We start from the raw sequence: 13,056 nt of genomic DNA on the forward strand, positions 1-13,056 counted from the left end.
TCGCCAATGATGCAACTTATTACGGCAATATGTAGATGGAAATCCGCAGCGCATCAGCGACTGCGCAGGTGCGGGAGCTTTTACTGCTTATTTATGCTATACTAGTTGGATTGGACGTGAATGGCCATGGAATTGCCCTCGTTCTATCGCGTAATAAGCTGCATCGTAGGGGAGACGCGAGCGCACGAGGCTGTTTCATATGCGTTTCTTCCGGATTACTAGAGAGAATTGAGCGTGATCACGCTCGTACGCGTGAACCGTTTATTTTCCTTACCCCTCGCAGTTGGGTGAGGGATCCTAGCATCATCTACATCTAAGGCTATTCGGAAGAAATGTTCAGCGATGGCGTCATCGCGTTTCCACGCCTTTTGCCAGCCAAATGTTCTTTGATACGCAGACTAAGTATTCCTCCAAGATAAGTGGCATTGCATGACAGTCATTCGATCTGGTAGATTACTCCGATCTTCTTGCAATCTCTAGTTTTACCGAATGGACAAACAACGCAACACTCCGATACATATTGGTTATGGTAGTCTATTACGAACCAACTGTCGTTTGATGCTGTCGTTCGGGATGTTCACTAATACAGCACATCTTGCAACTGTGCTCATTTGGCTGGTAAACGGCGTGAAAACACGATGACAACATTAAGGAGCCAAAAGAATGAGAAACATGATGGAGATGAGTCTCAAATAAAGAGTACGATATTACCCACGAGGAAGAAATATCTGCTTGCTTTGGATTTCCACAATGCTTCCAATTCCTGTCTAGCAGATATTTCTTTCTCGCGGAGTAGTATCATACAGTCTAGAACCAGGAATCCATAGATTAACAACAGAAATGAGTGCTTATCAATTGTCGATGATTTCATCACTCACTCTGTGAGCTATAACAGTGTCCCGCATGCAGTTGGTTAACACTATCCAGACACAAATACTTAAGGATACTGCAGAGTGCCTATATCTCATTCGCCTTGGATGACAATCTGCAAGAACCAGTGGTTCGGCAGCCCCGCTAGTCGGTGATGCTGGTCACTTTGTTTTCTTTTTGGAGTTCTCGGTTAGTGTACTTAGAACGATGTCGAGGTTTGGCAAGGAGAGAGGAGGAGTTTGATGGGATTTGCATAGCATCAAAGACCTCGAACCATTTTCAGGCCTTTGATAAAGACGAGTTTGTCGAAACGTCAGACCATAAATAAAGTTTCAACAAAACCTCGTTGGCATAACAAGGAAACATAAATGGCGGAAAGGTCAAAATAACAAAAGTTATGGAGGAAAGCAGTGTGCAAGGCAAAGCTCTGCTAGTTAACTGTCGCGATATTGCGACCTCTTGATCTCGTTATCACCTCATCCATGTCCTAAGTGTCACGAGCCCTGTTCGGGACGGAGCATGATATTGCACTTTTGATAAGGACAAACATTCCTGCTCTCTAATGAGTAGTTATTTGTTTTGCTGATTTCAATCCACTTGGAAGATATCCATTCATCTGGCTTTTCTTCTCTTCCACAATCTTTGTTTTGGCTCTTTCTTAAAGAAACGTATGATTCCCATTACTCTGAAGGATGCATGACCTCCCAGAGCGGAATAGGGACGCGAAGCTCTTTCTTAGGGACAGGGACCTTTTTATGGGACTCTATAAATAACTGTCAAGAGAAGCAGAATTGAATATTTAAAAAATAGAGATGTGGCAGTTTATTTTTTCCTTGTTGTGGTAAAATGATGAAAATAATCAGATATGTTTCAAGCTCTACGAATCATGGAGAAAAACTGGTTACGGCGATCTGTAGGAGATCATCGCTGACTATGAGCGAATAGCGGATTCTTCCAGCCGAGTAGCATCGATTTTTCGTTGCAAACGTTTTTTGAGGATGATTAATGATGATTTCATGCATACCAGCGGAGAGGAGCAAGATTGATGTATAAAAACAATGATGGAATGCACATTTCCCGGTGTTTTTCTTATCTTGAGGGAATACACACCGACGCAAGAAAAAGTTTTCGTTTGCTCGAAAACGGGTCGATAAATATTTGTAATGTGACCTGCTATATCGTACATATCATATTTTAAACCAACGCAGAGCACTTACTGTGCGTAGTTGGTGGCGGATTTCAGCGGTTAATAGGAGATCGTTTTAATCCGTGAGATTCAGGTAGGGTTACGGTAGTTAACCACAGCTGTCGTGGCCACAACTGCATGGATCGCTGAATTGTTCGAGGGTAAAGGAATTAAGGTGGTTCACAGAACTGACACTCATCCCTCATGGTTTTGATCTCACGAAGCCTCCCATTCCAAGTTCAAAGCAGTCCCGAAAGCATCAAGATCAGTCGAGCAAAGGTTAAAATCGACCTGCGTACTTTATGGATTTGAAAGATGCAGTAGCACGGACAATTTTGCGTGGTAGTACATGGAATAGTGCACACTTTTCACTTACACATGGTAGTGGGGAGCTCTCAGCTTGTGGCCTTCTTCCACTTTTTCTTTGTTCAGACACGGATCGATAACCATAAATAGAATGCGCTGCTATACAAACATCGCTTTTCTTCTGGGGAGAACCTTCGTCTTCACTGATAAGGATGACGTTACATCAGGTGATCTACGAATTGATAACAGGATGGGAAATGATAAAGAAGACGATGGGTACGGTAGCGAGATAAAGTCAGTAGATGAATTAAGAGGTGACCGCGAGTTGTTTGGTGTGATTTATGGTTAAGTATCAATGTGAACTCTAGTTCTACCGTATTTTTTGAGCGGAAATGGTTCTCAAGTCATTATTAGAGCTGGGAAATCTTACTTATGGATTGAAACAACTAAATGTGTACCCGAGGGTTCAAAAGTTGAATTAACCGATCACCTGCTCAGGATAAAAATACAGATTCGAACAAAAATGAAGCCTCCGAGCAAAGAGCGGCATATAATCAGCTGCTACTGGACAAATAAGGGAATCGAGAGGAGATTCCAAAAAAAAATCGACAAAATTTTTGCGCGGGCAAATTTGTTAGGGCTAAAAACGATACAGCAAAAGTACAGAACACTTGCGGTAAACAAGAAAGTACAGTACACTACAAGTACAGAAGTACGAGAAGTAGAATGTGGCGTAATTTGTTCCATATTTTATTTGATTTAAGGAAAAAGGGTCTCGTAGCAAATCTGTAGACGTGATTTTTGTTCAAATCAAATAGAGACATGGCTATACGCTATGAAGAAGGAGATATTTTTGTGTTAAAATTGCGTTGACCTCGTCAGAATCAGAAGAAGAGAGAATAATTAACCGGAAACTGTTCCGAGTTCAATATGAGCTCGAAGAAAACGACGAATGTGAGAGACTGTGTCATGTGCGCAACAACGGGTTACCAGCTGCGTACCGGTTCTCCGTTAATGCGTTCGCGTTGTGTAACTGTGACAACGTCCTCGCTCTCACCCGCTGTTCCCCTCAGTTCTTAGGTGAAATAAATCACTTAACCTCGAAAACTATCATACGCAAAACAGGAACCAAATCCGTCAAAAAAATTGGAAAAAGATAGAATCGCTGGCTAAAATCGAAATGCTATCAGAGATAGGAAAACACCGTAAATTTCATTGATTTACCACGGCTGTAGCCAAGATTGGTATTTATCTATCTATTTATATTAACGTTTCGGTTGTGCGGGTGTGGTGTAGCGGTTAGAGGTTCCGCTTCCTGCACGATCGATCGGAGGTTCGAATCCACACTAGTGCTTGCAAGCCCCTAATCCCTCAGGGGTCGATAAATTGGTACCAGACTTGTCTGGAAGGAAAAAAAAAACACTGACTTGACACATCGGCTAGCCACCGCAAGTCATTGTATAGGACAGTTACACGTTCGTAAACCTCAAACGATTCTGAATTGAAGTGAACGTGGGACGCATCCGAAGCGGATTGATTAACGCTAGACATTTTATTCTTTATTCATTACTCTTTAACGTTTCGGCGTTATCGCTTTCGTTAGACCCACATTTGCTGGATCTGATAACGTAACAATCGTAATCTCTTGGTGATCTGTTGCGTTACCAGATTCAGCAATTGAGGCTCTGACGAAAGCGACAACGCCGAAACGTCAGCTGTTAGTTAATAAAGAAAGATCAATACTAATCTTGTCTACAGCTCTAGCAAATCAAAAGCAAATGCCAAAATCCAAGGACTGTCGAACATGGACACTCTCTAAGAGAATAAATAGCGCAAAATTTTCAATCCTGCAGTTTCCATCATTATTTGTAATTATTTGTCTGGATATTTAACTGTTTAGGCTCTAATAAACCATCACAATTATAACTGATGTCTGCCATAAGTGTCTAGATCATAAGGGAATCTAGTGACCAGCATGTGCTAGCGATGAACTTATGAAGAATAACGTGATCTCATAGAGCGTGTCATTTGGCCTCTGAACAAGAAAGTTCCACGAAAAGGAAGCAATGTACAGCATTTCAATCGCTTCTACCACACGTTAACATGAAAATTTCCACCGTTTGTTGGTGAAATGTCATTGCCAACTGAAATAAAGAACAACCGACTCGATTCACAGCGATCTATGAAGAATTGCTGCATCCAGTTTTCGCTGTACAAAGGAATTCCGCGAGAAACGGGAAACTGTTGTTGTCGATGACAACCACTTTTTTCAACGAAACATTAGGTGAACTAAGGCAAAATATTCGATTATTTCTAGGACGTTCGACGAAAACATTTAGGCATTTCTCCTTTTTTGACATCCTAGACAATTCATAGTTCCTAAAAAAAAAGTGTCTAAAAAGTGTTGGAACGGTCACGGATCAACATCGTCAGAAGTTAGACCCTGCGTTATCGTGAAGAGGAAAGAATGGATACATACGCTGGTAGGAAGAATTTTTTTAATAATGATCTTCGAATAAGGATGGGGCATGTAACATTGTGGGGAAGGATTCAAGCTCGGACAGTACATGGATAGAAAATTCTGTTCCACTGAATTCCATTAACCTATTGAGGACAACGCGCTTTCGGGCGTGTGGGACAAGGCTAATCGACCTTTGCAAGCTATATTTGTATTATATTCAAGGACAAAAACTCAGCAAGGACAAAAATGTCTTGAAAACTTACGAAATCATGAGGAAAAACGACTGCTGAGAAATATGCGACTCACAGGTATGCCGTGCTGTCATCAAAGGGCTATATAAGGATAACCAGTTCGCCAACCGAGATTTTACCTGCACCTTCCAAGAGCTCTAAATTAACATCCGCATATTCCTGAAGATGCGCTTACGACCGGGTTATTCATTCGCCTCCTAACCGCCTTCGATATATATGGTGCATACGCTGTTTGTGCGCATATTTACACCACAAACAAACTCATTAACAACACATGAAAGGACAGATTATCATCTCATGCGGTGTTGTAAAATCTCATTCGTCGTTATACCCATGCTCGACCACTACCAACATTAGATTAGTTTAACTATCCACAAGAACATTTGAGTATCGAAACCGCAGTTGGCGTTGCAAAGCGGTTCACACGCCGTTTCTTACGACGACCAGTGAGCGCTGAGCGGAACCACCCCCGATCCCGCATTCTACAACCTCATTTCTAGCTTTTCCCAAGTAACATTCTTATTCGCTCACCACGTCAGATACGTGGGATACTGCCTTTGAACTAACTGCGACAGTACGCTCTCGCTTCGGCTGCCCAACGCGCAACGCAGTCATCCATGTAAACATGAGTACACCTACGGATGTTATCGAAAGACAACAAACGACACGCACAACTACCTTGAAGCAGTTGTAGAGCATGTAGTCTCTCCCGTTCGATGTCCTGATCAGTGTGGGAATTGCTGAGAAGGTTCAGGCATCCTGTACGCGCCGTTGATCATTCGATGTATTCTAAGGAAGTTTGCTAAACTCTGTGAGGCTTCCAAATAGATGTTAAATAGCCGAGTTATGACGTGCTGACACAAAGTAGGCAGATGTTAAAGGTTGCGTCGAAAAACCCTTTATTTCTCACAGATTCTCAAAAATACATACAATGCATGAATATATCAAATTCTATCTTCGTGACATATTTATGTAGTACAATATACAATATCAAGGAACAAGAGAAAAGAGAACTGAGAACGTAACCACCAAATAGAAAATTGCGCACAAATTGAAAAAATTCACCTTCACAAATGATGAATGGTACCACTTTCAATTTGGAACTGTATCATCCACACATTTATACAGACAAAAAGAAAACAGAAATTAAAGAGGAATATTTTTGTGAGGAAAACCAATAAACACAGACATGCGTACATTTATATTAAACATAGGTTTTTCAGATTTTCTAGTAAGAAATTGTACCGAAAAGTTACAATAATTCTACACAGCATTTTTTCACATCTTTAGAGAACACGTAAAATAATGACGTCTCAGTCCTTCTGTGGAGGTTTGTTTTTGGTTTCAGAATTGCTGAGAAAATCGAAACTATAAAAGATGTAGATGTATACAGATACAGAATGCCTCACGACTTCGTTGCAACCATGAGAACACCCGATACCCGCAATCATCCACGCCAAACGTATGGGCAGGACTATGTGTAACAAATAGAAAAGAAAAGATAACAAGAAATTCTGAAAAATAATGGATTTTTTATTATCCGCGAAGAAATTCTTCGCGCATAATTCATAAATGTTAGTATTAAGGATATCATAAGGATATTAAGGATAGGGTATTAAGGATACATAATGTTAGTATTAGGATATTAAGGAAGAGAGCAAAAAGTGTCTTCATCAAACTCAAAGTGATCAAAATCGGCCAAATTGAATAGGACTACCTGAATACTGAATAGGACTTGAAACTACCTCTAGCATTTATGCATGTGTTTGTAATGTCGCCGGAAAATAAAATTGTTACTTTTCTCGAGAAAGTAATCTTACTATCCAAATATAGATAATAGATAAACAAATAAATAAACAAATGTGAGTTGAAATCGATAAAAATATCAACGATCTTTTTCGAGATTCTATTACATCACAACCTCTCCAATGACGTGTTCAGTAGGCATGGTAATTCTTCGCCAGAAAATGGGGAACGATTTTTTTCTCGTTTTTTATCTATGACTTGATTCATATTGCTCTACATCATTACATTACACTCTTCCTTTCTATAAATTTTTGGACCTTTTGCATTTATCCAAAACGCTTCTAAAGTTCTGCTATAATTATAAAGCTATTTATAATTATAAAGCTATAATTCCGGGTTCGTACGATAGGATCGTGACAGCTATGCAGAAAGGAACATTTTCATGGCATTGTCTGCGGTGAGCTCCGAGGGGATTTGCTGCATTCGATTGTTTCTTTCCCATTTAGATGTTCTTTAATGCGAACACAAAGGGGTCGCACTGTGTCGCCGATGTATTGGTCCCCACGCGTTCTGCACAAAATTAGATAGACTACACCAAAGACCGTGCAGTCCCCTTCCTTCCCGAATGGGCATATTAAACAGTCTGGAGTAAGACAGAAGCGACAGTACATTCTATTTCGAACTAGTTGCTTCTGAGATTTGTTGGAGGTATTTCCACAATTATCATTTGGTCCTCGAGACCGCATTTCACCAGTCTAGCCCATTCGGGCGTACAGCTTTACTTAAGTCGTCGGTTATGAAGGGTAGGCAGAAATTGATCTTATTCGACTCAACCGCTGTTGCGTATTCTCGCTCCTATGCACCAAGATCTGGCCTACGCGCTACATTACCAGTGTAACCGTTAGAATTCGCGATACGTTGCGCTAGGTTGATCGCATCGATCCGCTCCTGGACATCTGATGTCACCTTTACGGCCGTCATAAACATGTATTTAACCAGAGATTTCTTAGTTTTCCAAGGGTTAGCGGAAAGACAATGAACTAAAATGTTTTTGTTGCTAGGTTTTCGGAATCATCGTGTCTTCCATTCACCATTTGACCACTGTATTTCTACGTTAAGGAAGGACAGCCAATTTTCTTTGGGTTTTTCCCTTGTGAACCGTATGTAAGGGGATTGCTGGTTTAGAAGCTCGAAATAAGTGTTCATCTCGTCTTGAGTGGGACATATAATGCAACAGTCATCAATGTACCGGCAGTACAGAAAAGGTTTTCGTTCCAGCATGGGTTGTTCTATTTTGGACATGAATGCAATGGCTAGTGTGGGAGCTAGTCTTTTTCCCATGGCCAATTCCTTGACCTGTCCATAATAGTGTCCGGTCTAACGAAAAATGGAGCACTTTAAGCATTCATCCAGGAGCGTCATAATTTGCCTTATGGAAAACCCGCGCAAGTCTCGATGTTCTACGGGTAGCTCGAACACAGCTTGCGTTGCAGCGCTGTTTGAAACATTTGTATAAAAATGCGACGATGCGACTCTTTTCCTGAACGCGCTGTTTGAAGCTGCTCAAGGAACATGAGTGTTGGTTAGATGGGCGGGAATTTACTTGAGCAATCGTGCAAGTGTAGCGTTCAAATGCCAAGATATTCTATCCGTAGGACCACCTACATTGCTTATGATAGGACGTACTTTGAATACCTCTGGGTCTTCAGAGAGGAAAGCAGAGGAAGAGAGTTTGTGTGTTTTTATTAGCAGGTATAGAACTGGTCAAGTAGGAAGTTCGTATTTCAGCCTTGTGATCATTGTTTTATGTAACCCCGCAGTCCTTTCGATCTCTACCCTAACTTCATTGAAATGGCGACTTTGTTTTACGAACTCTTCATGTGACGAAGAGTGGTAGAATGTAGCGTCATCCAGATGTTTTCGAGTGATGGCCATGTCTAGTTCACGTAATATGACCACAAACTCTCCTCCCTTATCGCTGATTGTGACATTTATCTCACCACGTGTTGAAAGTTCGCGTATCTCACGTAGGCCAGAGCGTTGCATTGGCGTGAGGCTAGAAATAGGATGTTTCCTCGAAAAACATTTGAGAATAGAGAAAACTGGTGCGGTGATCAAACGAAACTTGACATCCACTCGAGAATGGGGATCCTGTGGTTTAAATATCATTGCGGGAAATGGTACCAAAGCGAAATTTGCATTAATATTACTTCCTCTACCGTCTCTTCCTCTTCGATCTTTGCCCTATATCGTAGACTGTCACGTACGTATTGTAGGCTGCCCACTATTTTTCGTACCACCCTGGGCCCAATCGATTGAACGGGTGAGAAACCTGGCCCATTTCCAAAACTAAGAGCGCATTATTAGAAAGAGACATACTACCTATGACCGAAACGCGAGGCGGTAATTTTGCATTTTCGGAAATATCACTACGGCTAGCACTACCAGGGTCTGCTACTACTCTTATAGACTGTTTTTGATTCATTTCCCGATGAATAAACCTACCGAACTTCCCTTGTAGCCTAGACTTGGCATTAGAGCGAATATTATCGCAAATGACTCTTGACTCACCCTTGATTCTCCTCCAAAGGTTACCAGGAACGAATCGTTTACAACACTCTTCTTTACAAGCATATTTTAACAACATCGAATACAATCGGTCTTGTTTGGTCTTCAGTGGTGTTCGGAGCAGTAGTTGCTCGATTCCTTTCACTTGCTGGCTTCCCTTCATCAGTCCGCATGTTTCGTGAAGTCATTTGTTGGCGATGAAGTACGGAACGACATTGTACTTCAAACAGCGTTTAACCATTCTCTTTTAGACTTATCCCAAGTGAACTTTATACACTCCGACTGCTCATTTAGCACCTTGAAACAGTTGTCCATCTCTGCTTGAGACGAACAGACAAGGAAACAATCGTCGATACATCGGCAATAAAGCAAAGGTTGTGTTTTCCAAATCGGTGCCTCAATTTTAGCCATGAAAGCAATGGCGACCGTTTTCCCATTTTCTTTATGGCAAGACCCCCGATTTGCGGAAAATAGTTTCTCGACCATCTAAAGACAGTGCATTTGAGGCATTCCCTGAAAACTATCATCAAGTGCTCCAGGGAAAAGCCATAAAGATTGACTGAGCTCTGGTGTCCAGTTAAAAGCTCAAAAACTGCCTGTATAGCCGAGTCGTTGGAGACGTTCGTTTACAATCCAGTAACATCGAAAGACTCCATTACACGTGAGTTATCAAAATGCGTGTTCTTTAGATAGTCCAAAAACATATGGGTGTTTGAAAGGTGTGCTGGTACGAATTTCAGCAGCTGCACCAACAATGTGTTTAAGAACCAAGCGATCCCGTCTGTGAACCTCCTGCGCAGCTTATGATAGGTCTTATATTGAACGGTGCAGGATCTTCAGAGGCAAGCTCACTATCAGAGTTCAGCTTGTGAGTTTTTATAGGAAGGTAAGACAGGGAACACAGATAACTCTGTTTTAAGCCGGGTTGCAGTCGAGGGTGGTAAAAGCGTTGATTTACTGGTACTCATCCATACCCTATTGAGTTAATGGTGCTGCGCTAGAAATTCAAAGCCGATTTCACCCTTTCAGGCTCTGAAGGAGGCGATATTCCGAAACTTTAGCCACGAATAAAGGGTAGTAACAACCTCGTGTCCTCCATCCTCAAAGAAATCAATTATTGGAACAGCAACATGCCGAGGTTTATCGAAAGTCGCACATAGAGATTTTTTCGCAAAGCGTCGGCGAAATGTTGACATGGATTGAAAAAAGACATTATTTTCCAATACCGCTAATACTGACAGTTAGTCTCTAGTTAGTAATAGGAAATTTAGTTATTACGAACTTAATAATATTTTCTGTAGTGAAAATTCTCGAGAAAAATTACTAGGAAAAATTACCCAACAGTCAAATATTACAGGTTTAGATGGCACAAATAAACACACCTTGGTTTATGGACATCATTATCAAACTGATACTACGTTATGTTAATTCTGCTTTTCCTAAAACAGAGCGAACTTTTCTTAACACTTCTCTCCGGTCCTTCCTTCACTGCCCAAGATTCTGCAATTGTGGAGAAATACGAATTTCCTACGCAGTCAATCGTAGTGGACATATGATGTTGAAAGGTGGTTCGCTTCTAAAAATTCGGGAAAAATCCACTTCCATTCAGTTCAAGAATATACTTATTCATCGTTTTATAAGAATCGGTGAATAAGTTGAGGTCTGAGGTGAAAAAAAAAATTAAGAAAATTATTCCCACAAAAAGTTTACCGCTTCTGCAACTTTTTTGCTCATTCGATCAATGATAACTGGCACAGAAAGCGCGAATTCCGGTAGAAGGAGACTTCCTAAAACAACCTTTATATAGGCTTGTAGCTCAAATTGGAATGCGGGAAAGAATCACTGTATCAGGTGAATATATACAGCGCCATGACTGGGCTAAATCGGCATCTTCAACTGAGTGACAGCGACGCGTTTGCTACAGTAGGATCGTTAATTCTTCGACAGAAGGCGAAAAAGACGCGAATGTCGAATTCTTCTGTCGAAGAATTAGCTATCTTACTGTACAACGCAAACTGTTTCTCCACTTTCGCGCAGTGTTTTCTTCCTGTGCCTTCCTAATCAAAAACGCTTCACGATCACCCGGTTGAATGAAGTACTAATGTGGTCATTTCTTCTGCAGACCTATAGGAGGTGCCAGAAAGAACTCACATTTTGAAAAATTACTGCGGAACCCCCAAGGCAGTGAGAGGGACCGTTCCGTCAGATAGGGTACATAACAAAGTTTTTAGTCGCCACCAACTCGTAGACAGATGAACATCGTACTGTAGTGGAAGCTGTTTTTTTCAAAAATGTCGAATCTACAAGTGCGACGCGGAGGTCCTTTCGCTCGCGGTTAAGTTCACCTGATAATGAAAGTGTTCCGGACCAAAAGACAATTTTGTTGTGGGTTCAACGAGTACAAGTAACAGGATCTTCACTGAAGAGACATCCACACAGACGTCCTCACCTCAATTTCCGAAGCTGAAATTTTCAAACACTGTCCTCGGTCGCTGGACCAACTAGAGAAGTCCATCCAAAAAGGAATTTCAAGTCCAATGAAAAAAGATGAGTTTTGTTCGACATGCTAGTAAGAGTGATGGGAAACTTCTAAGTACGTGTCCAAAGGTTTTTCGCTGTGTATCAGGCGTCAAGGCTACCACCTGGACGATAAAAGGGTAAAGTAGATAATGTGTCTGGCGTTAATCACTCCGCTTAGGATGCCCCACTACGTTCACTTCAATTCGTTTGAGGTTTACGAAGGTGTAACACGCCTATACAATGACTTGCGGAGGCTAGCCGATGTGTTGAATGTTTTCATTCTCCTCTACACATTAAATACCAATTTCTCGATAACGGATGGAAGAAAGGCTTGGTTTTCACGTGGGCGGATTCAAACCTCCGATCGATCATGCAGTTACGGCGGAATGTTTTAGCGATTGTGCAACATTTGACCCACTTGGACGACATAATTTTCAAAACGTAGGGTAAAAAATGTTTACCTACATTCGGAAGATAAAAAAAATTTGGTGATAGCTCAAACCACTTTTTTTCAACTTCCCTTTTGACTTCCCTTCCCTGGGAGTTGTTTCTGCCGCACCCTCTATATGCTTACCATCAATGAGCGTATACAACGTCGGATAGTCGAATGCACTGCTGTTAGCAATGACACAAATGAGAACAGCAAAGAAGGTACTAGTGCAAATACACGTTGCTGCACAAAATGGGAACACGATTGTTATTGTCCTGAAACATGATAATATAAGAAACCATCATCAATTTACCAAAGACAAGAAATATTTTGGGGTTTTTTCTTATAGGTTTCGTAGATTAGCCCCTTGAATTCCTGTTGTAATTACGAGCAAATTTGGCAGGCATATAAGCACCCCATGCACATACCTACGTTTTTTTCCTATTCCTATGGTGGTCCATTAATATAACAGCTCGGCTACCGAAGTAAGCACAACGACTTGGGCTCTTTTGGTTGAGATGTGATCTCTTATGGGATAGTAACCTGTATTGGATGAGGCATTTGAGAGGATATATCACTCTGATCAGGCTCTCAGGAAGTCGACGATGACAAAGCGTTAGCCGTAATAAGGAGTGTTAACAATATTGCCTCTTGCTCCACATTTATCACCGACGACTTGTAGTCATCATGCTAAAATTCAAGAAAGAACGAATTTTCA

The 13,056-nt window shown here is 41.2% G+C and overlaps 3 protein-coding genes across 5 annotated transcripts in view; 1 reads left to right on the forward strand and 2 right to left on the reverse strand.

Moving 5' to 3' along the window:
* Positions 1-2,612: 2,612 nt before the first annotated feature.
* Positions 2,613-10,715, forward strand: RB195_013543 (uncharacterized protein; the record flags this gene model as incomplete). Its single annotated transcript, XM_064203407.1, has 4 exons — positions 2,613-2,656; positions 5,046-5,131; positions 9,966-10,049; positions 10,660-10,715. The coding sequence occupies 4 exons, from the start codon at positions 2,613-2,615 to the stop codon at positions 10,713-10,715; spliced, it is 270 nt and encodes an 89-aa protein (XP_064059288.1).
* RB195_013544 (uncharacterized protein) lies at positions 8,585-8,866 on the reverse strand (the record flags this gene model as incomplete). The annotated part of the gene is made up of 1 exon (XM_064203408.1): positions 8,585-8,866. The coding sequence occupies one exon, from the start codon at positions 8,864-8,866 to the stop codon at positions 8,585-8,587; it is 282 nt and encodes a 93-aa protein (XP_064059289.1).
* RB195_013545 (uncharacterized protein) overlaps positions 9,445-13,056 on the reverse strand; it is a gene marked incomplete at both ends in the record, with an annotated part of 28,194 nt that continues 24,582 nt past the window's right edge. For 2 of the 3 annotated variants that reach the window (XM_064203412.1, XM_064203411.1), the window contains 4 exons: positions 9,445-9,608; positions 10,844-10,964; positions 11,099-11,175; positions 12,483-12,613. In XM_064203412.1, coding sequence (XP_064059290.1) covers positions 9,445-9,608; positions 10,844-10,964; positions 11,099-11,175; positions 12,483-12,613 — 493 coding nt within the window. Of the gene's footprint in view, positions 9,609-10,802; positions 10,965-11,098; positions 11,176-12,482; positions 12,614-13,056 lie in introns of those variants that run through there. The other variant, XM_064203409.1, reaches the window with a different exon arrangement.

This window comes from Necator americanus, chromosome V, assembly GCF_031761385.1.
Source record: "Necator americanus strain Aroian chromosome V, whole genome shotgun sequence".
Classification (NCBI taxonomy): Eukaryota; Metazoa; Nematoda; class Chromadorea; order Rhabditida; family Ancylostomatidae; genus Necator; species Necator americanus.